This window comes from Anolis carolinensis, chromosome 3 (genome assembly GCF_035594765.1).
Source record: "Anolis carolinensis isolate JA03-04 chromosome 3, rAnoCar3.1.pri, whole genome shotgun sequence".
Classification (NCBI taxonomy): domain Eukaryota; kingdom Metazoa; phylum Chordata; class Lepidosauria; order Squamata; family Dactyloidae; genus Anolis; species Anolis carolinensis.
Window position 1 is genome coordinate 237,481,174 of NC_085843.1, and position 27,863 is coordinate 237,509,036.

The 27,863-nt window shown below is 38.7% G+C and overlaps 1 protein-coding gene across 3 annotated transcripts in view; it reads right to left on the reverse strand.

The window, feature by feature from the left end:
- Window positions 1-27,863, reverse strand: part of inpp5d (inositol polyphosphate-5-phosphatase D) — a 92,716-nt gene that overhangs the window by 16,436 nt on the left and 48,417 nt on the right. For all 3 annotated transcript variants that reach the window (XM_062976410.1, XM_003218437.4, XM_062976411.1), the window contains exons 10-21: window positions 24,179-24,285; window positions 21,843-21,945; window positions 21,156-21,352; window positions 19,325-19,442; window positions 14,950-15,046; window positions 10,717-10,855; window positions 6,459-6,567; window positions 5,708-5,796; window positions 5,438-5,519; window positions 3,052-3,141; window positions 2,798-2,911; window positions 24-106 (exon numbers count right to left, since the gene is read on the reverse strand). In XM_062976410.1, coding sequence (XP_062832480.1) covers window positions 24-106; window positions 2,798-2,911; window positions 3,052-3,141; window positions 5,438-5,519; window positions 5,708-5,796; window positions 6,459-6,567; window positions 10,717-10,855; window positions 14,950-15,046; window positions 19,325-19,442; window positions 21,156-21,352; window positions 21,843-21,945; window positions 24,179-24,285 — 1,328 coding nt within the window. The remainder of the gene's footprint in view (window positions 1-23; window positions 107-2,797; window positions 2,912-3,051; window positions 3,142-5,437; window positions 5,520-5,707; window positions 5,797-6,458; window positions 6,568-10,716; window positions 10,856-14,949; window positions 15,047-19,324; window positions 19,443-21,155; window positions 21,353-21,842; window positions 21,946-24,178; window positions 24,286-27,863) is intronic.

The following is a 27,863-nucleotide window of genomic DNA, read 5'->3' on the forward strand; positions in this document are numbered from 1 at the left end:
TAAAAGCAACAGAAAAAAGCTACCTTAGGAAGGGCTTCAACAAACGTTACCACCAGTTCTCCCTCATTTCCTTCCTCATTTTCTCCCTCTTTGCTCTTTACAAAGCCTGGAAAAAACAGAAAAGAGAATAGTTTACCAGCTGAGAAATGTACAACAGGCATCCACATTTCCAAAAATAAAAAAAAAATCTGGCAGCAAATGGAAACTGTTCATTTCTCCTCTTTCTAGACATCCGAATGGAAAGCTCCTGCAGGTATCTGGATGTGATGTTTACACAGTATATTTGCAAATGACCTTGTTGCATTGTCTTTTTATTACTTCATTCCGGTGAAGAAAGACATTAAGTGGCTTGCTGCATGTGTGGACAAGAGAATAAAGAGAACATGACAGCTCTTCCTACACTACTCAAGATAGCATTTTTCATACATTCTAATTAAAGCATTCTAACACATGGTTTCCATAGAAATGTATGCAAATCTCTGTACAGCCAATATATATATATTTGGTGCAGTGCTGGGTTAATACAGTTCTATGACACATGAATAATGCCATTTCCCTTTCAAGTCTAATCCCCTCTTAGGGAACAATCCAGTCAACCACTTGGGGCACACACTTGTTCGGCAGACAACCAGAGATTCAGAAATTGGGAAATATCACTTCCAGTAATGTTGTACAGTTCTGTTTACAGAATCAGCATTGGGGAGTAATGTACCATATATACTCAAATATAAACTGAGTTTCCAGCCCTTTTTTAGGGCTGAAAAAGCCCCCCTCGGCTTAGACTTGAGTGAGGGTCCTGGCTGGCTTATATTCGTATCGGTTTATACTTGAGTATTTAGGAAATCAGAGTTAGACAGTCTTACTTTATTAAAGTCTTATTATTATCTTAAATATGTAAATATTCAAAAATATTTAACCTACTGTTGCCTCAATTAATGTAATTTTATTGGTATCTATTTATATTTTTATATTTGAAATTTATCATTAGCTGCTGCATTTCCCACCCTCATCTTATACTTGAGTCAATAAGTTTTCCCAGTTTTTTGTGGTAAAATTAGGTGCCTCGGCTTATATTCGGGTCGGCTTATGCTTGAGTGTATGTGGTAATCACTCTCACACACTGATCTTCAGATTTTTTATATTGTTGCCATTCACAGTCCCATCAAGCTTCGAATGTATGTTCCACTTAAATGAAAGGCCATTTTGCATAACACGGGCAGTCTTTTCACATGTTTATTTTTTCATTGTTTTTTCTGAATTGCATTATGGTGAGAGAAAGGAAAGTAGACCCTGAGAGCTGCATGTGGCTCTTCTAAAACTGCTTTTTCTAGTCCCGAAGAGCCCCTCAATTATTACTATTTTTTTTTTACTTTTCAGGGGGTAAGTTTTAACTCAAAAAGCACCCTGTCTTTTGGCAAATGGGGGTGGGATGAGGAGAGTAACTTTCATCCTGGTCTAAATTGTTTGAAGTTGTAGGGAGTTTTTTCTAAACTAGAAGTGAATCCTAATTTACTGCCTGTTTTTTTTAAAAGCTGCTTGAACTCAAAACCTAATGGCCCTCAAATGGCATACCCTACAACTGTCCTTATTGGTCAGAGACAGCCCATATTCATCTCCTGTTATCTTACTAACTCATTTTCTTTTAAAATGTACTACGGTGCATCTACATTGTAGATTTAACACAGTTTGAAACCACTTTAAATCACAGATCAAGGCTATAGGATCCAGGGAGTTGCTGTTTGGTGAGGCACTAGCAATCTTTGGCAGAGAAGGTTAAAGACCTCATAAAACTACAGTTTTCCTGCTTCCATAGCATTGAGCCATTGTGGTTAAAGTGGCATTAAGCTGCATGAATTCTACAGTGAACATGCAGCCCTGGTTTCTCTCTCCTCTTCCCACTTTCCCCCTTTGACCTCAGGTTACTTCAGTCCCTGCAAACTGAGTTCAAAGTAGTTTAAACTCATTTAAATCAGCAAGAGGGAGCGGAGAGGATGGGACAGGAGGAGACTTAATTTCCCACTTCCCAGCTGGCCCAGGCAAAAGCAAACTTATGGGGCAGAGAAAGGGTTCAGAGCTCCAGTGTGGGGCATTTGGCTACTACAGTTTAGATAACTGACCCTGCAAAATAGTATAGTTAAAGATTTTCCTCTGACATTAAATCTAGTCATTGGTGGGGGTTGGTGCTCACCTCCATTTCTAAGCTGAAGAGCCAGCATTGTCTGTAGACACCTCCAAGGTCATGAGGCCAGCATGACTGCATGGAGGGCTGTTATCTTCCCACTGATGCAGTACCTATTGATCTACTCACATTTGCATGTTTTAGAACTGCTAGGTTGGCAGAAGCTGGGGCTAACAGCGGGAGTTCGCCCGGCTCCCTGGATTCGAACTGCGGACCTTTCGGTTAGCAAGTTCAGCAGCTCAGCCGTTTAATCCACTGTGTCACCGGGGGCTTCATAACTATAGCTTAGCTATACTACATTGCACAGGAATGCTATGCTACAGTCTGATTTCTGAACTAGAAGAAACAAGGGAGGTCTGAACAAGGACAATACACTGAATCTATGTGTCAGTCAAAGCCTTCAGAAACTAGGCTTTAGGGAAATTATAATTTCCGCAATCAGAATAGAAACAAAACAAAGCAAAAATAAATAAATGACTTATCCATGAGTGTAACATTAAACTTGAATGGTTGTCTCAGCAATTAGGCACATACACACACACACTCGCTGACTCAGTCTTCTGAATGAAGCACTATAATACGCTTCTTTACAATAAAAAACGAAAGGAGAAACGGTACTTTCTAAGCAGCTGGAGTGGAATTCAATGTAGAATTTTGTCTGTGATTTTGTCTTGAGCGTGGCACTGCAGTGTAGGAATTCAATCTGTCCTGAAGAGTCTGTGCATTTATTATCTGTAAAAAAAACAATAACACTTCTGTATGTTCAAAGTCAGTAAGTTAAAAGGCTGTAAAAAGAAGGACTGCAATTTCATACACTACGTTTTTCTTTATAAAGAGCAACGAAAAAATAACTTGCACTGCCATTTACTCACCGTTCTTTGAAACAAACTGTGAGGTAACAGCAACCTCAAATGTGGCAAAGACAGGGCTGTGGTCACTTGTCATGATATCGGTGGCACATCCTAAGAAGAAAGGCAAATGCGAAAGATCTTTGTTCTTGACCTCACAAAGGAAGATCAAATATCATAATTATGTGAAATTATTCATTTTTTTGAAAGTCATATTGTTAAGAGGGTTTATATTTAGGATAGATAAGGTATGGGCAAACTTTGGGTCTTCTGGTATTTTGGATGTCAACAGCCTACCGACAATTAGGAATTGTGTGAGTTGAAGTCCAAAACACTAGGAGGAACAAAGTTTGTCCATGCCAGGGATGTTGTGGTTTGTAAAGATACCATTATGTATGAGTTAACTGGAAACGTACTTGTAAAAAGCTGATTGGTTGAGCCTGCGAAGAGCCTGGAATCTGATTGGTTATTTTCTCTGCCATGCTACTGGGGAACCGGTTTGAGCAGGTTTACCTCAGAGTGAGTATGTGCATGCTGACTGGAAACAGCCAAGAGAGAAGATGGCTACTGACTTTCTGAGGCCTTGCTATTTCTAAGGCACTGAGGCAATTTTGTGGATTTTAAAAGGACTATTTATTCCTACTATTCTCTGTAAGCAATCAGGCTATTGTAAACATCATTGCTCTGTTTGGAAAGTTCCTGTTACTTGCACTACAAAGCTGAGTGGCACGTCATTACACTGCAGAGTGACTTTGGTTCACAGGTGGATATAAGAGCTTCAATTTAACATAACCTACAATCCTTAACAAGGGATAGATTGAGGAACCCAACTGACAATTACAACACAAGCATACCTGGAGAATCTTGAGGATAGGATAGTTGCTCTCATATGAACCTGCCCAAGTATTAAACTCTATCCATGATTAGCCTCTTATCACTTTCTGAGCTAAAGGTGGATAGGGCACCCTTTAGTGTGGCATGCTATAACTGGAACTCCCTCCTTAAAGAACTTTGCCTTTCACCTTCCTTTCAGCAACCTGTGAAAATCATTTCATCTTACCAGGTTTTTAAAGTATATATTGAAATAGTAGTTTTATACTAGCATTCCATTATAGTTGGTCCTCTGTATTCGTGGATTCTGCATCCAGAGATTCACCCATCCACGGCTTGAAAATACCTTGCCACCTATTCTTAAAAGCAAACCATGATTTTACCATTTTAAAATCAGGATGCCATTTTACTATGCCACTGTATATAATAGGACTTGAGCATGCAAGGATTTTGAAATCCACAGAGGGTCCTGCCATGAAATCTATATTCACACATGAAAGAGGTTTCCTGATCCTCAAAGATGAAGGTGTTTAAGATCTAGAATTTTTTTGTACTGTTTGCATTTAATTTTGTTTTAACGTTTGTATATTTGTATATTTTAAATTGGATACCAATGCTTTTATGTCAAGCTGCTTTGAGTCCCCTCTGGGGAGATAAAACAGGGTATAAATAAATATAATAATAATAATAATAATAATAATATAAAATTGAAAAATTCAACAGTTATCAAGACCTCAAAATCAAACTTCAAAGGCTCTGGCATAAACCAGTCCAGGTAGTCCCGGTGGTAATTGGTGCACTGGGTGCTGTGCCAAAAGATCTCAGCCGGCATTTGGAAACAATAAACACTGACAAAATTACGGTCTGTCAACTGCAAAAGGCCACCTTACAGAGATCTGCACGCATCATCTGAAAATACATCACACAGTCCTAAACGCTTGGGAAGTGTTCAACTTGTGATTTTGTGATATGAAATCCAGCATATATATCTCGTTTGTTGTGTCACACTGTGTCTGTCAATAATAATAATAATAATAATAATAATAATAATAATAATAATAATAATAATAATATTGTTCTGAATATTAGTCATTATTGTAAATTTAGTAACTGTAGTTTTACAATTTTGGGGATAAGATGTTCTGAGAGTGTCTCCTGAAAAATGGCCTATGGCGTTCTAACTACCTATCTTAAAAAAACACTGCCTGAGATGGCTGTGGCCGTGGCCACTTCCCTAATCACACAGCCAGTTAAACATACACACCACGGTTTGAGCCTGTTAATATTAGCCTTCTCAAGCTGACAGATAACTACCTGCTACAGTGGTTCTTATTTAGTAATGGGAAAAAAACATTTCTATACTGGTAAAGTTCATTGTCTTCACTGCTGATCTGCAGCCTATTCCCCCTCCAGTTGCCACTATATATCCTAGTTTAAGGAACACACATTCCAAGCCAGAAAGGATAGGATGTATCTGTTGTCAAGAACTTGGCACTGGAAGGTAATTCCACAGATTCTGCTCTGAATCATTTCCGTTTAAACCAGCTTTGCTGCTATTTTCAATCTGTTATCTACCCACCATAAGACTGACACACCACATGTACGAGGGGATATGATTTCCAGAGCACTCGATCGCACCAGGATGGCAAATTGTATTTCATCTGCAAAGAAAAGAAGAATCAATATCAAGGACACATCACTCTGTTAGAAGGAAAGCTCTGTTGTCAAAATGCCATCAGCTTACTGCTTTCAGTTATCTTTCCTTCATTTATCTATCTAAAGAAAGAGAAGCTGTTTTGGCAGCAGACACCGTCTGAAACATTACAATATGCTATAAGATCTGGCTTACCCCTGTTGCTTTCTGCTTGGTGTAGACGTAGTTCTCCCGGGTGTGCCTTTCAAAGCGATAGGTTGGGGCAAATGTTATTTCTTCCTCCTCTGAAATAGATTAGAGTGCTGATTACCAAACAGATGAAATTATAGTGAAAATGGTAAACATCTAGCTTTAGGACCAAATCTGGATCTCCAAGGGGCCCTGTCTAGCCTCCCTGATGCTCTCTGGATGGCCCCTATTTTCTCCTCATTATACCATTTGGCAACTTCCCTTTTGCCCCATTTTAAAAGGCTGAAATGTCTCTCTTGCAACTTAATATCTGGAGGTATTTACTTTGCTATATTTGCATATTTGGTACTCCCCCAACTTTGCTTTTGGCCATGGCCAAATATTTTAGTCTCTAAAGCTGAATTCAACTTTCAGGCTGAAATTTGTTTCCCACCCTTATATTTCATGCAGACCATTGAAAATTATCCTATATAACAACCTTTTAAGCTATCGCACTAAAGCTGCTGGCGTGTCATTTCCTTGATGCAGTGCGCGCGTGTGTGCATCCACACATATATGGATATATATGAGGAGCTACCAAACATTCACCATCACACTGACAGTTTATACATGTAGTGTTTCATAAGCAATAATAATGAAATATTTTCTTCTCGTTGATTGCCTCTCAAAAGCAGTATTTTTCAATGGTCTGATAAAAGAAGAGCCAAGGAAAATCAGTGTCTATTTCAAGCCTTAGCAGCATAATTTATAATCTTACCAAACTGCAGAAACACCTTTCGATCTTTCTTTTCTATGAGGAGTTGGTCGAAATTCAGCAGTTCCATATACTGTTGCTGTTTGATCTTCTGAATGATATTCTCTGCTTCCTGATAACAGGGAAAATGTTAAAGGGCAGATGTTAAAACATGTGTCTTGTTTTCTTTACTAAATTGCGAATAGATAGCATTCTGGCACCGAGGGCTACAAAAACCCATTTGCAGAACATAACAAAATCCAATATGTTAAAGTGTCATCTTTCTACACTTTCTCACTTAAAACAAGTTTGAGCAGCAGTGCTGGACATGATGCCTAGTATAATTGATTCATTTAAGGTAGCAATCCTCAGCACACTTAATTTGGAAACAGATCAAGCGGCTGAGGGGAAAAACGAAAGGGCCTGAAGCTGTTAGGAATTGTGGGAGTTGAAGACCAAAACACCTGGAGGGCTGAAGTTTGGCCATGCTTGTCCTACAGCCATAGTCCAAACCACTACACCTCGCTACCTCTTGCATTGTACAATACTACACATTAATTAATACTGAAAAAAGTAAGATTGAAATAAATGCATTTTCCTAAGTTTCCCAATGTCTTGATTTCTTTTTAAATCATGAGATTTTAAATCATATCAAAATTGATAATAGTTATGCTTGAAAGAGGGGGCTGTGATTTTTATGTTTAGAGGAGGAGGTTAAGGGTTAAAGGCTGAGAAACACTGAAGTCTTCCATTTGCAATGGGACTCTTTTTGTCTCCCACCTATTTTTAACCCACTCTTCTAAGTAGTGCTGAAGTAATAGCTACTTTTCCAAGTGACAGCCTCAAATGTTAAAATAGTAGCAAAATAACACTTAAACTGTAAAGAGCATAATGGCATCACACCCTATAATGCTCTAATGCATTTTAAGATTGCAAAAAGTCCCTTTCCAGTAACCATTGTTTCAATTAAGAGGGGGCGGAGGTTAATGGCAATAACCGGAAAGAATTCTTAAATTATTTTTAAAAATCAGCATTATAGTACTACAATGGCATGCACCCTAAAGATACAACACAATAGCATTATGGCTTTAATGTATCATTATATCTACTTATCCTGCTACTGTGTAGCTTTACAAGATATATTGCCACAAATAATGGCCCAAATCCACTTGCTAGTTCCAACTTGAGTCAATGAGAGTCTGGCAAATTAAGACTTGAGTAAATAACATTGTTTCATAGCATTAGGACTGACAAATACCGTATTTACTTTATTCTAATGCTCACCTTTTTTTTTTACTAAATTATCTTCCCAAAATTAAGGTGCGCATTAGATTGGCGTAATATGAGAAATATTTTTTGTGGTTTATGGGTTTTGAAAATTGGGGTTCGCATTAGACTCAAGTAAGTACGGGTAGATTGAAGCCAATGTGATCAAGCAAGTTAAATGTTTTTTTTTTTTTAAAGTATCTTTCTAGTATCCACAATAAACTACCTTTCTAAAATGGCACTAAAAGGCTATGTGGTTTTATGTGTGATATTATGAGTGTTATTGCCATAACATTTTGCCATTTAAATGGCATTTTGCTTTAAAAAAAATTATAGCCAGAAGAACATTTCAGTTCTATTAAAAACACGGATTTAGGACTTATAAGAAGCACTACTTGAATATCAAGCAAAAAGTGGGTGCTAGAAATAATGCCACATGAAAGCTGACTGGCACAACCTGGGGATCACACAGTGAAGACATCGGCCCTTGTGCTTTGCTACTCTGTTGCTGAATACACATACCCAGTGTGGAATATATCTCACCATGTTAAAATTGTGGATGTGGCTCTTAATGAGACATGCCACATTATCATAGAATGTCTACGCCTTGCACCACTGGAGAAGATACACTGTTTAGCTGGTATTGCACCACCTGACATCTGTCAGGAAATAGCGGCCAATAATGAAAGGACCAAGGCATTAACATCTCTGGCCCATTCTCTGTTCAAATATAGGCCAGCAAGCTAACGCCTTAAATAAAGAAATAGCTTTCTAAGATCTACAGAGATACTCGCAGGAACACCTCAGCAAGCAGAGTCCAAAAGTGGCAGGCTAAAATCCGGAACCTCAATCAGTGGCTGATACCGGATGAGAAATTCTCCCCTGGGCAAACAAAAGACTGGGTGACTTGCGATGCAGAGCCAGTCTTAAGAAACGGGGCTACAAAGTGGATTCCATGACATGCGAATGTGGAGAAGCGAAAACCACAGAGCACTTGCTGTAATGCAGCCTGAGCCCTGCCCCATACACAACGGAGGACCTTCTTACAGCGACACCAGAGGTACTTGAAGTGACCAGCTTCTGGTCAAAGGAAATTTGGTTTTTCTATATATTATAACCGTATTCTCAATTTGCTTCTGACACGATAAATAAATACCGATTTAGGGATTTAAGAACATTCCTAAATGTTCTTAAATACACATATAAGGGCCAAAGTGCAAAGATTACCATGAGGATACTAGCTACCATTTGATCTTGGAAGTTAAGCAGGACCAAACTTGGTTAGTACTTGGAAGGAAAATGGTCCAGGAATACCAAGAACTGTAGGCTATATTTCAGAAGAAGACAATGGCAAGCTACCCTTGGGTGTCTCACTGAGACGCTAGAAATCAACAGGCAACTTGAAGGCACCTCACAGTGACCATACACCAAAGTGTAATAGGTTCACCTTCTTGATAGGTCACTAGCAGACAGGTCAAAACCACATTCTTTTTAGAAAAGATGGAAAGGTAGTCAGAAGGACATCTACCCCTGGAGAGATTGTGCTATGTTTTTGTCCTCAAAAAAGAGGCTTTTGCAGGAGGCAGTGGGAGGAAGTGTGGATGAAACAGTATTTCCATAGAACAATTATATCCAGTGGGTTCCCTGTAAAACCTGAATGAGTGAACCACTGCAATACCACAACCAATGCATCGTCTGTAAGCAGCCCCGGTGTACAATAACCCCAAAGACTGCGCAGAGATACAGCTACAGACAGGAGTAAGATTAATAATAATAATAATAATAATAATAATAATAATAATAATAACAATAACTTATTTATATACAGTAGAGTCTCACTTATCCAAGCTAAACGGGCCGGCAGAAGCTTGGATAAGCGAATATCTTGGATAAAAAGGCGGGATTAAGGAAAAGCCTATTAAACATCAAATTAGGTTATGATTTTACAAATTAAGCACCAAAACATCATGTTATTCAACAAATTTGACAGAAAAAGTAGTTCAATACACAGTAATGTTACGTTGTAATTACTGTATTTATGAATTTAGCACCAAAATATCACGATATATTGAAAACATTGACTACAAAAATGGCTTGGATAAACGAGGCTTGGATTAGTGAGACTCTACTGTACCACCCTATCTCCCCCAGAGGACTCAGGGCGGTTTCCAATACAAGCCAAACATTCAATTGCCAATAGTAGACCATACAACAAATGTAACATCGTCAAACAAAAACGTACACTCCTGCTAAAACAACCACAAAAATTTAAAATCCAGTTTCAGTTTACTACATCAGATGGGTTCAAGATACCAATGGCCAGAATTTCAGAATGGACATGGTCAACTATGAAGGGCTAAACAAAGGCTAATGCAATAGAGTATCACAGGACATCTATTATTGGAAGTTCCTCATCTGGTTCATTTCTTCACTGTACTTCTCTGCTTTGGGTTTGTTTGCATTTTCATTCACTTAAAAATTTTGGTCTCTGTCTCCCCAAATCTCCCACTGCTGCTACGTGATTTTTTAAAATGTAGGCCAACAAAATAACTTTCCCAACTTCTGGTTCAGAGCTTTATTTTTTAAAAGATGTTTTGTTGTTTCTGTTTTCTTCCACTTGACAACCTGCTCTAAAAAGAGGAAGAAGTGACTTTGTGATTGACATACAGGCTAGCCAATTAGTGATGTGCAGCTAATACTTCTGCTGAAAAACAGAACAGGATTTGTTTCAGCTCATGCAAAATGGGACCACCACTAAAATTATGGATGACTTTAAAACTAAAAGGATGACAGCTGAAGTAAGAACCCTATTCAAATCTCATTTCAACTATGAATTTCATAGATGTCAGGTATTCTCTCAGCTTCAGCTTTGCATTTTTCATTGGTGGCGATAATAATACAGTCCCTACTTGCAGCATGTAAAAAGAGTGCAATAATCTGTGCAAAGTACTCTAAGTACATCAAAGAGGTTTGCATAAACGCTAAGTACTATAGAAAAGCAAAGGGGCTCTCTAACCGTTGGGGGTAACTCCAAGCGGTAATTCAAGTCTCCCAGCCAGAAGAGATGGGTAAAGCGGTGAGTGATGTTAAATGGATTCAACTTCTTGTCTCCGAGTGACAGGAAGCGCAGAATACTGGTGAAGTTCTGGTTTCGCCTAATTAAAAAAAGGATAAAGATGCTTAATACAGTGCTTTGTAGAATAATGAAGGGAAAGGCCAGAGGATGACCACAAAGCGACAGGCAGGCAGAGTTATGTTAAAGGAAAACGGATACTAAAACAACGAACATATTAAGAAGTAGAAATTATTTAAGCTCTTTGGAATCTAAAGGTAAAGCAGACTAAGCAGTGCAGTGTGAGGCTATCATCAGCCATCTACTTATAACAATAACAACTGAAAACAAAGTGAAAAGCTTGGCATGAATAGATTTTACATGGTGTTTGCTTTGTAATTATGGCTGAAGGACTTGTTTCCTGAATGCCTAATAGAGTACCAGTATCCTCCTATAATTAGCGATATGTTTATGCTGCTGATAGATAGATGTTCCAAAATAGCTGTAAATAATAAATATATCTGTGCTGAGGTGTCAGCTTCCTCACATTCACTAACACTTTTTGTACTGACACTGCATCCATAAACAAACTCCTACCTATTCACTATTCCATTCTTGAAAGCCAATCTGAGAAAGTTTTCATTCAATACTCAGTTTCATTTGTTTTATTCATAATTTCATTTACTATTCTGCAGAAAACACCAACAGAAAAACATAGGAAAGTGATTCCACATAATCAAAAAAGTGTCAATCGGACAGTAATACCCTGTTTCCCCCAAAATAAGACAGGGTCTTATATTAATTTTTGCTCCAAAAGATGCTTTTGTTTTCAGGGGCAGTCTTATTTTTCCAAATTGACTTTTTAAATGAACTATATCTAGAGATTATTTTTGAAATAGGGCTTATATTTTGAGCATCCTCAGAAATGCTGAAAAATCATGATAGGTCTTTTTTTCGGGGTAGGTCTTATTTTGGGGGAAACAGGATAATGGTGTAAGAGTTGGGATTTTTTAAATAATTGCATCACAAGCAAATCGAGAATATAGTGCAAGTTGCTTTCGGTGTGAGAGAATCGGCCGTCTACAAAGATGTTGCTCAGGGGACGCTGGGATGCGTTACTATCCTGAGGGGGCTTCTCTCATGTTCCCACATGGGAAGCTTGAGCTGACAGATGGGAGCTCACCCCATCTCGCGGATTCGAACCACCAACCTTCAGGTCAACAGTTTAGCTGGCACAAGGGTTTAACCCACTACACCACCACGACTCCAGAGTTAGGATTAGAAAAACAGAAGAGTGCTATAATTTTAATATTACAACACATAAAGCCCTCTACAAGCAAATGACAACTATACTGACAATGTATAACACTTGCAATAATATGTAGAGTTAGATAGCAACAACACTCCATATGCAGGTGTCTATGGACAGCACTGGCTCTTTGGCCTAGAAATTGAGATGAGCACCAACCCCCAGAGTCAGACACAATTAGACTTAATGTCAGGGGAAAACCTTTACCTTTATCTAAAATCTCCTTCTCTGGAGATTTGTAAACAGTGACTGGATGGCCATCTGTTGGAAATGCTTTGATTGTGTATTCTTGGATGGCAGAGGGAGCTGGACATGATGGCCCTGAAAGTCTCTTACAACTCTACAATTCTACCAAAGTGAAAAAATACAGACAATGTCCTCTAAGCTACTGCATTACAAGAAAATTACGAGAAGTTGGGTTTTCAATACCGATCTGGTCCATAACCACCACCTGAAAGGGGCCACCTTGCCTGAACCACTGCAATGAGAAGGCCAGGAGACAGAAAGAAGAACCTGCAGTATGTGTTGCCATGGGAATTAGCACTTGCTGCAGAACGCTAAAATTTGAGCAGCAAAAGAAAGTAAAACACAGCTCTGGATTCCTTTGCTTTATATAGGCATGTTTATATGATTTCTATTTCTGAAGCATGCAGAAGAGAAAGGACGATGAATCTAAGAAGCAACTATAAGCAAACAAGACAAGTAAGAAAAAACCCCTAAAAGCCTTCTAGTATTTTTCTCTCAGTAGAACGTTCTTTCCTAAATCATAACAAACACAACACCAACAAGCGCACAATCTAGTTGTCTGCTATTCCTCTTTCTTTTTCAATAAAAGAATTTCATAGTTCTGTTTAAATTATCTAGCTACATTGTGTGTTTGGGGATGGATTGGCTGTAAGTCAGCTCTTTTGCAGGGACTTTCTTTTCCTAGGGAAAAAAAGGAAACATGTTTCACAGCACTGGCTAAAATCACAGAATGAAGTTTACATCACCAAAAGATTCCAATATCAGAACCTTGTGTTAAATTCAGCAGAGCCACGACTGATCATCTGTGCTTATTTGCACTTCAAATATATTCTATACTGTGCTGGAGCTTCTTCAGGCTACAAATACACTTCATGGTCAAACAACAACACACTGTACACAAGTGACAGACAAACTGCAACCTATGGGCTGCATATATTGCAAAGCAGGAAACAGTGCAGAAAAGGACAACAACTATGGTCAGGGAATTGGAGCATCTTCCAGAGGAGGAAACACAGAAGAATTTGGGCTTTTTTAGTTCTGAAAAAAGATAGCCTGGAGATATCATGGAAGTTTATTATAAAGTTATGCATGGTGTAAAGAAAATGGAGACATGTTTTTCTTTCTCGCTCATCATACTAAAATTCAGGGACATCTGGTGAAATTAACTGCCAGTCGGCTTGAGACAGAATTTTTAAAGTACTTCCTCACACAGCATGCAAGTAATTTATGGAATTTACTACCACAACTGTTGTGATGGACACCAGCTGGGAACTCATCTAGACAGGGTCAATTTGAGCAATTTGTGCTGCATTCTTTTTTATTACATTTAATGTCACTTCTTCTCATTTCCCCTTCCATATGCTGCCTCCTGACATTTTTCTTTTTAATTGCGGCAGTGAGGTTCATAAAGGCAGGTCGTTCTGGTTCATGTGTGGCTGTCTACTGGGGACATGAGCTGGGAACTTAATGTGGGCGTGCCACATCCCCTTATGCCTCTTTTCCATTTCCAGTTGTTTTTCCAGACATGTTTACCTTCTCCTCTAGGCTGCTGTTTTGTTTTTTTAATTCTCCACAACACTAGGGCTGAGGTGACAAGTTGAAATTCCCTTTCCAATTAGTGCAGTACAGATGACTCTCCATATTTGTGGATTAATTTCTGTAGATTTGATTATTAACAAATTTGATTAATATGCTCTCTCTGAGAATTTCTAGAATAGTTCTATGGTCAACTTCCATATTACAAACCTAGGACCCATCTACACTGTCATATAATCCCATTTCTGAATCCAGATTATTTGCTTTGAACTGGATTATATGGCAGTGTAGACTCATATAATCAGAGAAACTAGATTATATGGCAGTGTAGAGATTCAGCCTTAGAGATTCCTAGAGTGGTGTTCTCTCAGGTTAAAAGAGGCAAACTAAAAGTTTTTCTACTTTCACAGAAGTTCTGTGCCTCTAAAGTCTATGAAACTGAAGAGCCTAACTGTAGTCCTTTTGTTTACAGGACCACTTCAAGTTGTTTGATCTTGCTTGAATAATGCTCATGGAGTCCTCCATAGAATCCAATGGCTCTTCTTTTTCAAATAATATCTTAGAATTCATAAAAAGGCAGGAATTATTTTGGTTCATCCATGGTGACATAGTCTGGGATATTCCTCCATGTGCCTCTTTATTTTAACCCCTCTTCTTACAAACATTAAGTCACATTTGCAGTCTCTCCACTATTACGTCATTTCAGTTTGATGAGCCAGCACTAATCCAAGCAAACCAAACCAAATCAAACCATGGGGAGGCATATCCCAGCTTATGTGACCACAAATGAACCAAAATTTCCCTGCCTCTAAGAATCACAGAATCATAGAATAACAGAGTTGGAAGAGACCTCATGGGCCATCCAGTCCAACCCCCTGCCAAGAAGCAGGAAAATCTCATTCAAAGCACCCCCAACAGATAGCCATCCAGAAACTGCAATAATTGAAATGCATATGGAAAATATTACGTTTTTCAATTTCAACTTTTATTAATCAGATTGAATCCTTTACACATATCTCATTTAACCATTAGGGCTAGCAGAAGTGTCTGTATCAGTTTCAAAAGATTTCTCTCCAATGGCTCTCAGAAAGATACTAGCAATTTACCTCTGTTTCTTTTCACTTCCTGAAGTCAAATGGCTGTTCACAAAGCCAAAGGAAGTTCCATTAAACATGAAGGACACTCCAACAGCACCTTTGTTACCTGAAAGAAAGAACAAAAAAAAGTAGAAACGTAAAGAAATCAATCTACCCCATGAACTTGAGTAATTAGGCAAACCTCTTCTGACCTGCTGGAAGAACTCTGACAGCTAAATGAGCAGCTAAAACCATGTAAAGACCTATCTCTTCCGGCAGGCCTATCCAGACAGTCTTTAAGCATGAATTTTAAATGGGTACCCTTTATTTAATCTCTATTTTGTGTATTTTAATATGTATTTTATAGAAATACATTTTAATATGTAGCTTTTATAAGAATATGTTTTAATATGTGCATCTGTAGTGTTTTTGCAATGTTCATGTGTTTTAATTATTCTGTAACCTGCCTAGAGCCATGAGGAGATGGGTAAGAAATAAAATAATAATAATAATAATAATAAATTATTATTATTATTATTGGAAGCAGAAAGTGTGGAAAAGAGGGAATCATGAATTCAAAGCCTGAATACTATTAGTAGCCACAATCAGAGCAGACTTGCCTAATCAATGGGATTGATATATATGTTGGCGGATTCAATAGGTTCACTCTAGTTGAGAGTACTGACAGGATTCAGGCAAACATACAGTTTATAAACAAGATACGTTCTGTAGGTTTGTTCTTAAGTTGAATTTGTAAGTAAGTCAGAACAGGTACATTTTTAAGTGTAACTCCAGCCTGTATATATATGGGGGGGGGGGGGCTCTTTGGATAGCATAGGGAAGGGTTGACACCTTTGTGGTGTTTGTTTTGCTGTGAGATTTCACCTCACTTTCTGTCCCTGTGATAATTGGATTTTCAAAAAATTGACTCATTGTGGAAACAAGGATGGGTAAGAAAGCTTAGGTGCAGACACCTTTCCCCCATGAATTTCCCTACCTGGGGGTTGATTTCTCTCACTTCCTGTTATTTCATTCTTATTCCTAATTATGAGTCATTTGTAAATTGGATGTTTGTAACCGTGGACTGTCTGTATAATGATTTCCTTCAAAAAGTTTATAAATGTGAATACGTAATTTCCCTCTATGCGTAATTTCTTGTATCCATAAAGAGCTTTTCAAGCAGACTAAAATCTCTTCCAGTGTTTTCCCTGATCAGGTCAGTGTTTCCTCATTTTTATTCCTGTGAATAAAATTGCAATGATGATGTAAGGTTTTATATATTTGCAAGTGCACCTGACATTCTTGGATTTCTGTCACATTTGCATCTGATTTGTAAGCAGAACTATATAACTAATCCCAGCTTAATGTCAAGAATTGTTTTTGGAAACATTTCCATGGCCAATTATGTCTAATATTATAAGCATCTTAGGAATTGCACATGGATATACAGCTCCACAGTGTACCCTGGGATCCATCCACAAATGCTGACTAGATTATGTAATATAATGTAATATACTGCTTAACAGATGAAACTTAATATATGAATATATAATAATGGCGCTCCATGCAGTCATGCCAGCTACATGACCTTGGAGGCGTCTATGGACTGCGCTGGCTCTTCGGCTTAGAAATGAAGATAAGCACCAATCCCCAGAGTCAGAAACAACTAGACTTAATGTCAGGGGAAAATCTTTACCTAATATATAGTATCAATAATTTCACTAACAGGAATAAGAAGAAAGCAGTTACTTTCAGAAGCAGCTCTGAAGAAAGAAATATTTGAATATCGGGTTAGCCTCTCCCTTCTCCGTGTTTAAACCTTTGCGTCCTCAAAGTTTTGATGAAATGAACAAAAATATTTCATGATCTATTAATATCCAATGTGCAAAACCCAGGGCAGACAGATAATAATGCTCAGTTTCCTGAAAGCCTCACCCCAAGGCACAAATGTGAAGCCTAAGTGAAACAGTGTTAAAAGATGTTCAGAAGCGGCTTGGAGAGATATTAGGATAGATGAATTAAGAAAGAGCAGACATGTGCAGGTGTATTGTGACTATGTGAGTTGATGTTTAACACATGTGTTTGGTGAGGATGGAAAAAAATCTGTCATATTTGATTCTGCTCATTTCTCAGTTCCCAATGCTACATTTGTTCCATGCTATTTCCACACCAGTTTGCAATTTTCCTTCCTAAATGCTGCTGGAAGAATTGAATGTATTATTTGTATATATTTTCTAACGCCTTTATTTACATTTGTACTTTTCTGTGGCGGACTGGATGAGGAGAAACAAGCTGAGGATCAATCCTGACAAGACAGAGGCCCTCCTGGTCAGTCGCTCGTCGGATCGGGGTATTGGGTGGCAACCTGTGCTGGACGGGGTTGCACTCCCCCTGAAATCACAGGTCCGCAGTTTGGGGGTCCTCCTGGATTCAGCGCTGACGCTTGAAGCGCAGGTGTCGGCGGTGGCCGGGAGGGCTTTTGCACAACTCAAACTTGTGCGCCAACTGCGACCATACCTCGTGAAGTCTGACTTGACCACGGTGGTGCATGCCTTAGTTACCTCTAGACTGGACTACTGTAATGCGCTCTACGTGGGGCTTCCCTTGAAGACGGCCCGGAAGTTACAGTTGGTCCAACGTTCGGCCGCCAGACTAATAACAGGGGCGAGTTACAGGGAGAGATCTACTCCCCTGTTTAAGGATCTCCACTGGCTGCCGTTCATCTTCCGGTCCCAATTCAAGGTGCAGACCATCATTTATAAAGCCCTAAACAGTTTGGGACCCGCCTACCTTCGTGACTGTATCTCCTACCATAAACCTGCCCGACCTCTCTGATCATCAGGGGAGGCCCTCCTGTCGCCACTACCTATATCTCAGGCCCGCCTTGTAGGAACAAGGGAGAGGGCCTTTTCTGCGGTGGCCCCTCGCTTGTGGAACTCGCTGCCCATTGAAATCAGGCAAGCCCCCACCCTTTTAGCCTTCAGGAAAGATTTAAAAACATGGCTCTTCCGGTGTGCTTTCGGAGAGTAAATGTTCTATGCTACTCCCCCCCAATATTTATCCTCTAGACTGGTTCACTATCTGATGTCCCGTCCCTCGAGGTTTTTATTCTGATCCCTTTCTCACCAAGAGTTTTAATTTTTAATCTAGTTTTTAAATGTAGTGTTCATGCGGCCCGCTCTTGTTATATTGCTGTTTCGATCTTATGTTGTACTGTTTATTTTATGTAATGTATTATTTAATTGTATTATGTTATGGTTATATTGTATTGTCTTGGGCATGGCCCCATGTAAGCCGCCCCGAGTCCCCATTGGGGAGATGGTGGCGGGGTATAAATAAAGTTTTATTATTATTATTATTATTTTCCTGATATATACATTATGCAAGAAACGGTTCCTTATATATGAATGTTTAATTCTTTCTCACTCTGTAGTACACACTTATTGTGTGTTCTACTGTTCTATGTGATATGAATTTTCTGATTTGTAAGCTGCATTATAGACATTTTAAATGCAATATAACTGTTTTTTTGTTCGTGTGTAGGTTTGGAAAATAGGAATTAGGTAGGTTAACACAGGTTAGACATAGTCACATGGAAAGAAAAACTTCTGGAACTAATTTGGATCTTCTGCCAAAACGCATGGTAAAAGGCAATCTTTCTAAAGCGATTTGAGTGCCAAAGCACCAGTTGGGATTTGAATCATCACAAACACTGTGTGGTAGGAGAGAGCCAATACAAAGCGAGTACACATGGAAGGGGGTTGGACTGGATGGCCCTTGTGGTCTCCTCCAATTTTATGAGGTACCAGGCTTTGAATGTGATTTTCCTGCTTATTGGCAAGGGGGTTGGACTGGATGGCCCACAAGGTCTCTTCCAGCTCTATGATTCTATGACTCTGGGAGACGAGACGTTGAATCCCTATTTTCAACTACAGAAACTCACTGAATGATCTTGGATACTCTCTCTTAGCCTTAGAGGATGGCAATAGAAATCCTTCTGTGAATAATTTTGCCAAAGCAAAACCATGGACAGAGTTGCCATAATTTGAAATCAACTTAAAGAAATGTAACAAACAATTTTAGCATATAATTTTTATGTTGGAGGGAAAAATTAAAACCACATTATATAAACATTCACAACAATATCCAGTTGAAACAGTTTAACATACAATACTTCTGAGCTGAGTTTCTCTCCTTCCATTCTAATTTGTGCTGAGACCACAAATATTTCTCTTTCTACTGTAAAATCTGCTGTGCAAGCAATTTTGTAAGCGTGGATATAAACAATCCTGAGAATTCTATAGTTGCAAAGTCATTGCAGTTTCAAACATGCTTAACTGCAATTTCTCATTGTAAGAGACTATGATGGGACCTTCTCTTACACATGGTTTCTTTTGCACCTTACCCAGTCTGTTTGCAATTCCAGTCTTCACATTGTCAATACAGAGGTGGCTTATACGATTCTCATGCTCTGGTTTGGCCAAGACAACAATCCTGATGTTCCACAGTGTGTGAATTGCTATCTAATAAGAAAAAGAGGAAAGAAATCAGCAGCCACATACTTCAACATTACTGAGCAATGACATAGCCTATTCCTTTTTTGGATTGTAACTCTCAGAATCCTACAGCCTTCATAGGTACTGGCCATGCCTTTGGGATCATTCTGGGAACTACAAGAAGGCAATTTGTGCAAGCTCTTAGATAACATTATTTGTGTAATGACAAGTAATAAGACATGTACAGTAAATCCATCAGAAGCAGCATATCCCTGCTTTTACATGTTTTCATTTCAGGAACATGTTACTCATATTAGATATCTACTGAGATAAGCATACAGAAAAAAATACTGAATAGAAGCTGTCTGTTCGATATCTGTCTTGCTTTGCTACACTAATTGGCAATGTATCTATACTCTTATGTAAGATCATAGTTATAATAACAGAATGGATACAAAATCTTATATTGTTGATGTTGTTAATTACCATTAAGTCAACTTTGATTTATAGCAACTCCATGAATGAGAGTAATGTATACCTTTTGTAATATTGAAACTGCAGTTTGGCTCATAGTATGAGTTGGTGACATGAGCAAGCCTTGATTGTTATTTGTTCATGACTGATAAGTAGCTGTACAAGAAATATGGATATTGTGTCTAGTGTGTACTGTGCCTGTCTTCAAAAATAAAATCTAAATCTCTTTTTAAATGCAGTTAAAAGAATGTGCATTATTGTTTGTAGAGATCTCTCTGTACTATCTATAGTCCCTATGTAAAGCAGTGGCGGGCAAAGTGTAGCCCTAGGAAAATGATGGGCAACCTTTTGCGCTTGGTGTGTCAAAATTCACCAAAAAAACCCCCTAACATGACTTGGATTGTGTGTCACTTTGAGAAAAAAACCCCATAATTTCACAATATGTATAGTTTAAATAACAAAAATGTATAATTGTAATATATAATTGTATTTAATAAATCAAAAACTATTTACTACCATTATTTCCATGTACAACAATCTATGGCACCTCTTGCAGTTTCCACGCTGATTTCTCTCTATTCTAGTTTCAATGTAGTCATGAATAATGAATAATATAATAATAATATTATAGTAATAATATGATAATATACTACAATAATAATAGAATAATAATAGAATGATATAATGATAATGTAATGTGCATGATTCCCATGGAGTAAACAACAAAACCACTGGACCAAATCACACCGAATTTGGCCACAAAAGACATAGTCATCCAATCAATCTGCATGCGGCAGCGTGTCAGCAAAAATGGCTAGGCGTGTCAGTGCTGACACGCGTGCCATAGGTTGGCCATCACTGCCCTAGGGTCACATCTGCTCTTCCCACAACGTTTTTCTCGACAAGTGCAACCATTTATTCTTTAAGTTAGTGGTTTCTAACCTTTGGTCCTCCAAGTGCTTTGGACCAACTCCCAGAAATCCCAGTCAGCTTATTAACTGTTAGGAATTGTGGGAGCTGAAGGACCAAAGGTTAGGAACCACTGTTTTAAGTAGATGGTGAGGCTCTCTCTATATGTTCAACCTTATAAAATAACAATTTTGTATAACCAAAAATAGACATGAAAGGCAATTGACGTTTTTACTTTTTTTTGGTAGCTCATGCAGCCTCCAAAAGATCCTGGTGGATCAAAGTGACCCTGAGATCCCCTGCAGTTGCTCATTCAAGTATAAAGCATTAAGCTGTAGCAGGAAAATAAATCCTTACCACCTTGAAGCTGATACTGGTAATGGTTTGTAAGGATTGTCTTAGTATCTCTTGCCATTCTCTCTCTCCCAGGGAGTCCTCTTGTGTCCCAATCACATAGATGTCATGGGGAATGTAATCTGCAGTGTCATCCCGGGTCTTTCCTTGACCCTTGGAAAGAAACCAGGAGCTGATCTTCTTTGGTGGAGGAGCATCACCTGGATTGGGAAATCCAAAACCCAACACCACATGGGAAGCTGTCAGAATATTGGCCCCTCAAACTCCGTATTGCATTACAATGGTTGATAGTGGGATTCCAGGGTAACATAAAGTGACTTTCCCAGGTTAGATGGAACTAACAATGATTTAAAATAAGATCTTCTGCATACAAAGCACTTAACTATTCATTCAGCCTCCAGATCTTGAAGCAGAGGTGAGAAAACCTATTCCTTTGTACTACAATATTGACCCAAAATTTCCCACTCCATCCATCTGGAAATAAAATTAACAGTAAAATCCATTACTGTTTATAATTATCTTTTATTGAAGTAGAACTTGCAGTAGTCCCAAAAAGTAATATTTATATATGTAGTCTGTGTATGAATGTCAGACCCAAATGTATGTTTGTTCCCCCATTTTCCCCTTTCCGTATAAGAAAAAATATGAACATATAAAAAAGCAATCTGAATATATAATTGAGACTTATACCCATGTTCCAGGTCCCAATGAAGATAGTGATCATGTCAGGCTCTGGTTGTTCAGAATGTTTATTCTTCATTTGCTGAAGAAGTTGGCAGAAGCCTTCTCTCTTCTGAAAATTGCAGAGCAAAAGAGGAAGAAACGAATCAACAAGATGACGTTGCTCTTCAAGGAGTCACTTCAAAAAGTAAATGGAAGCTGGAGAAAATTGTTCTCACATGGCAGGACTAGAGTTTTTGCTGGCATAGGTAGATAAAACCATATCCTTGAGAGTTTTCAAAATGACCTTCACCAGTGATCTCTTCTGTGTTTGCAATGTATTTTGATGTTTACTAAAATTGTGATTTTTCTTTTTCAGAACACAGGGGGCTACTGGTCCATTTCTTCTAGTACTGTCAAAACCAACAGGCAGAACCTCTCAAGGGTTTCAGATGGCATGGCTTCCCAGTTTCACCCAATGATCTCCCATTCAGGTACTAACCAACTCTGGTATTCCAAGCTAGTCTCCCAAGCAGATATGAACCAGACCAGACCTTTCTTAGCAGCTGCAATCAAACAAAAAGCAGGTATATTCACGGGGGTGGATCCACTAAGTATGAGGATGCTAATGTAAACTATAGATTAGATAAAAATAACTTTGTTCAATTAGAACACAAGAAAGGTGAAGAAGTAAGAACAGTATTTTTTTTTAGGTTCACAACACAAGCCAAAAAGAAGAGCTTTGCTCTGGACAAGTCAGGAAAGAAAAACTGACAAGGAAGGCTAGAAGTGCCAAAATGTACTATCACTTTGACATCACATGGCTTTCTTGCCTGTCTCAAGGGAGCGACAAGTATAACACACTTTGTGTGAATTTTCCCCCTCACTAACCCCATAAAATCACTTAGTTTGATTTTCTTTTTTTTTGCAAAAAGATGTTCACCTTCTTCAGTCAACATATGGTATATGTTTTAAGACTACCTTTCACAGAATTTGCGGTGTAACCAGATCAGGTGCTTAGGTAAATGGGACCATCACTTATTACTGGGATACAGTGAGATACTTCACTGACAATTGCACACTTGGTATTATTACAGCTTGCATAAGATGTTTCTACAGTAGCACTTTTCTATCGAACTGCCATTATTTATTATTCATTTTTCTGTTATGTTCTTTTCTTATTTTACAGAGCATCCACATGACATCACTGGTAGATGACTATAATCTTACATTTTTGAGTAGCTCTTCCCCCCCCAAATCTGATGTGCAGTTTTTTTTTGGGGGGGGGAGGGGCAGAGATGGCGAAGTTGTAAAATGCACTTGTAATAGCAACTCATTTAATATGCAGAGACAGATAACAATTAAAGCATTTCAGGACTCCTCTGTTTTTTTTAAAAAAAACCCTAAAGATTTTTTGCTATTCAATGTGCAAATTTACTTCTGAATTTGGCTGAGATTCCAGTTTGTCCCTTAAATATCTTCTCCATTTCTCCAATTTACTTCAGGTTTAGAGATGTATGTATAGCAGAGGTATGAGTGAAATTTTTTCATTTGTTTCCTTCATGCTATCATTTCATTTTGACCGTTTGTCTACACAAAACGAATGATGACATTTTCGTACGAAAAGAGAGGTGACACGAAAATGAAAGCCACACAGTAATCATGCTTGCTTTTGTTTTCCTTTCGTTTCTGCCCTGTAACAATAAGCAGAGGGCTTACAGCTGAAGTGTACCAATGGGTGTTAATATAATATATATATATATATATATATATATATATATATATATATTATGTATATGAAGAAGGATCTCGGAATCCGAGCTCAGCCTGGGGGAGGGGCATGCCTCCCTTCGAATTAGATCTGATCTGTGGAAATGGGGCTTAATGTAATAATATCATTAACAACAATAGTACTCTGGGGAAGATCCAAATGTTTTAAAAGTTGGTGAGCTAAAAGGGATCGAAATGCCCTCCGTGTGTCATGATTTTCACCCCTCTAACCCAAAGACCGAGGGGGGGGGGATGAGCCTCGGAAGCCCTCCCATTGCTGCCAATGGCACGAAAATTTTCGTGTTTTTTGTTAGCCAGACAAAAATTTGTGTTGTATAGATGGCCCATTTTCGTTAGTGGGACACAAATACGAAAATGAGATGACACAAATGAAACTACACAAAACGAATAATGATTCCACACAAATGCACAACTCTAATTTATAGGAGGAGGCTTGAATTACTAATTTCCTTAGATCATGTTTGAGATTTCTTGTAATAGCTCCAGCTGAACTGTACTGCGATGCTTCAGTTGAATTGTATTGTACTGTAATTGAACTGTAATATGTGTAGAAGCACCCAAACTGAAGGTTTTACCTTAGAGTCAGCAAACACATATTCTTTCCTCTGAGTTTTCTCTTTTTCTGTCTCCAGTACGATCACCAACTTGTTCGGGAACTTCTGAGACTTGATGAGCTGTAGGACTAAATAAAGGATGCTAGTTTTAGCCTACAGACATTTAGAAAGTTAAAAGAACCAGAGCTGACAAAATTGTGTATACATGAAACCTGGTAAAAGTAACGAACTCAAGCTCTGTATATAATCTTTCTGACGATGTACTTGTAAAACAGATAGCAGCTCTCAAGAATGAGCTTAAAATCTAAGCCTGTTGTAGTTTAGAAACTTCAATTTGCCTTTAGATAACCACATTGCTAACTTTTAAATACATTAGCAATTAAGATAGGTAGGAGAAAGGGCAGCCTGTAGGTCACACTCGATCCCAGATCTCTACAGAAGCTTCCTTATCAGTCTTCACTCCCTCAATTTTAAAAAGTATATTTTTGGTAATACTTTTGGGCAAATCATACCCAAAGACTCACCCTACATAGAAACATACAAAAAATGATCACAGACTCCCCCCAGTTCCCGTCTCTTCTCTAAGAAGTACATTCTTTTCACTCCAGAACAGCAAAAGACTCACCAACTGGAGTGAAAAGGAGGAAAAATAACACATTTCTTGGTGTACTCAAGAAGATTCAGCTTTAGAAGGAAATGATGGAAAATAGGCCACTGCCCTATGTAGTTGTTCAGCCCTGAAAGAAAGATTTCTATACCTATTCATGACTTTTAATTGACTAAAATGTTTTGTTAAGTTTATAAGGTAGAATCAACATGTATAAAAGATTGCAAAGAGATTCAGGACACACAAACACTTCATATAAGATAGTTAAATTGTATGCAGAACAGTATCGACTAGACTATAGGTAAAAGGTTTTCCCCAGACATTATGTCGAGTCATGTCCAACTCTGGGGATTGGTGCTCATTTCCATTTCTATGCCAAAGAGCCAGCGTTGTCCATAGATGCCTCCAAGGTCATGGACTGCATGGAGCACCATTACCTTCCCGCCAGAGTGTTACCTATTGCTCTATTCAGATTTTCATGTGTTCAAACTGCTAGGTTGGCAGAAGCTGGGCTAACAGCAGGAGCTCACCCTGCTCCCTGGATGTGAACCGCCGACCTTTCAGTCAGCAAGTTCAGCAGCTCAGCAGTTTAACCCACTGTACCATCAGGGGCTCTAGACTATATGGCTATAGAAATGGGCCAGAGAATTTAAGAAAGTCAAAGTTTGGATTACAACTCTCAGAATCCATAAGAAAACATCACTGGGGTGTCTAGAAATGCAGGACAAAAAGCTAATCATATTCATGGAGAACAAGGCTCCTGATAGCTACTAGATGGGTAATGATGATTTAAAAATCAGAGACAACGTGCCTCCTCCAGTGCCAAGTGTTGAGGAGCAAAAATGAAAGAGGTCTATTTTAATTATATCTTTCTCAGGACTGCATATCTCCCAGCAGATGAAAACTGAGGCACTTCTAGAAAAGCAACATTAGTGTGTGGTCAAGATGGCAAACGTTAATAATAAGGAATCATAGAGTCACAGAGTTGGAAGGGACCTCCTGGGCCATTCAGTCCAACCCCCTGTGAAGATGCACAAAGTCAAGCTAGGATAGGCCATAGCAGGTTTGTTTTTGTCTGCATTTTCTAGGAATAAAATTTCACACCTTCCTCTCCCTCCAAGTGTGTGCAAGGACTTTTTCAGCAACTGAAGTAAACTGAGGACAAAAGAAAGAAAAGAGAGAAAGGGACAGGAATCGGGGCATTTTAAAAACAGTTGAAAAAGTGGGACAACAGAAAATTATTTGGGCCTGTCTCTGTGAAATTGCGGCATTTGGGATTACCTATTGTGGGAAACAGGGCATTGGATAGATCAAGTATTGTATGTGCAAAATGAAGTCTGTGGGCACATTCAGTAATGCAACAACAACAAAAACACCCCCTGCATTGAGTAGAGTGCAGCTTCGGTGGACTAAAGGTTGAACAGTGGGGTTTTCCTACCCTGGATATTGTTTAGCCCTAGACTAAATTCTCTCCGTCTGTTCTTTCTTCCTTTCCAAATAAAATAAAAAAGGATTGTTGTGATTTATGGAGTTTTGCATAAAACTTCATAAATCTGGAGCTTTGCATATTTGTCTTTTAAATGTATATTCATCCAGCAGCATATTGCTAGTACCACTCTGCGAGTCTAAATAATTATGTTAGTCACAGCTGTTCAGACTATATGTCTGCACCAAAGGATCAGCAATTTGGAAATACACCTCAGGATCCGCTCGTTCAGCAATGAGAAAGTACCAACTAAATATGGCAGCCCTTTATTTATTTGGGACTTGAATTTTTTACCTCTATAAAATAAAAGCCAGATGCACAGCATACATTAGGGCTGTGTGACCAATTCAGCTGAATCTCAGTAAATGAGACTAATTTAGATTAGCTACAAATCAGATCAGGAGCCCCAGATGGTGCGGCAGACTAATCGCTGAGCTGCTGAACTTGCTGACCGAAAGGTAAACAGTTTGAATCCAGAGAGTGGGGTGAGCTCCCGCTGTTAGCCCCAGCTTCTGCCAACCTAGCAGTTCGAAAGCATGCAAATGTGAGTAGATCAGTAGGTACTGCTCCGGTGGGAAGGTAATGGCACTCCATGCAGTCATGCTGGCTACATGACCTTGGAGGTGTCTACAGACAATGCCAGCTCTTAGAAATGGAGATGAGCACCAACCCCCAGAGTCGGAAACGTCTAGACTTAATGTCAGGTGAAAACCTTTGCCTTTACCTTTTAATAATCAGATCAGATACATCTTAATTACTTCAGAACAACTTGGGGATTGAACAGTTAGGCTCTCTCAATTGCAGCACGTTGAGATCGCTTTTACTGCCATCCTCAATCCATGCACATACAATTGTGTGCATGATTACCAATCACTATAATATTATGTACTACATACTGGAAAATCAAAAAGTCTCAATCCTGCTTAATTTTACAGCTTATTCTCAGAACCATGGTCATTATATGAAATCTGTGTTCACATGCATTCCTCTGCCCAATGCACATTGTGAATTAGGTTAAACACTAGTCTCATCTTTCCATTCTAATTGACTTCAGAGGGTTGTTTCTAGACAGAAAATGGGGCGGTGGGTTGGGTTGATGGGGATGATGAAAAATAAAGTACAGTGCTTTTAGCTCCATGAGAAATTAGTGAAGAAAAGTGGTAGAAAAAATATGACTGTCATAAAGAAATCCATATATTTCAATGGTCTTTTAGAATGTCCCCCTTGGATTATAATCCTATACACATCATCTACCTAAGGAAGAAGTTTCATTGAAATCATTGGGGAAAACTTAGGGTTAGAGTAGATAAGTCTGTAATTCCATTGTTAATGGAAATGGAACATTACTCTAAAGAGATTTACTGGCTGTTTTAGAAATTACAGTTAGAACCTCTCAGAACTTACAGTTACATATCTGATGGCATTGTAGTAAGATAAAGGTAAAGGTTTCCCCTTGACATTAAGTCTAGTCATGTCCAACTCTGGCGAGTGGTGCTCATCTCTCTTTCTAAGCCGAAGAGCCGGCATTGTCATTAGATGCCTCCATGGAGCACTGCTCCCACCTATTGATCTACTCAGATTTTCATGTGTACGAACTGCTAGATTGGCAGAAG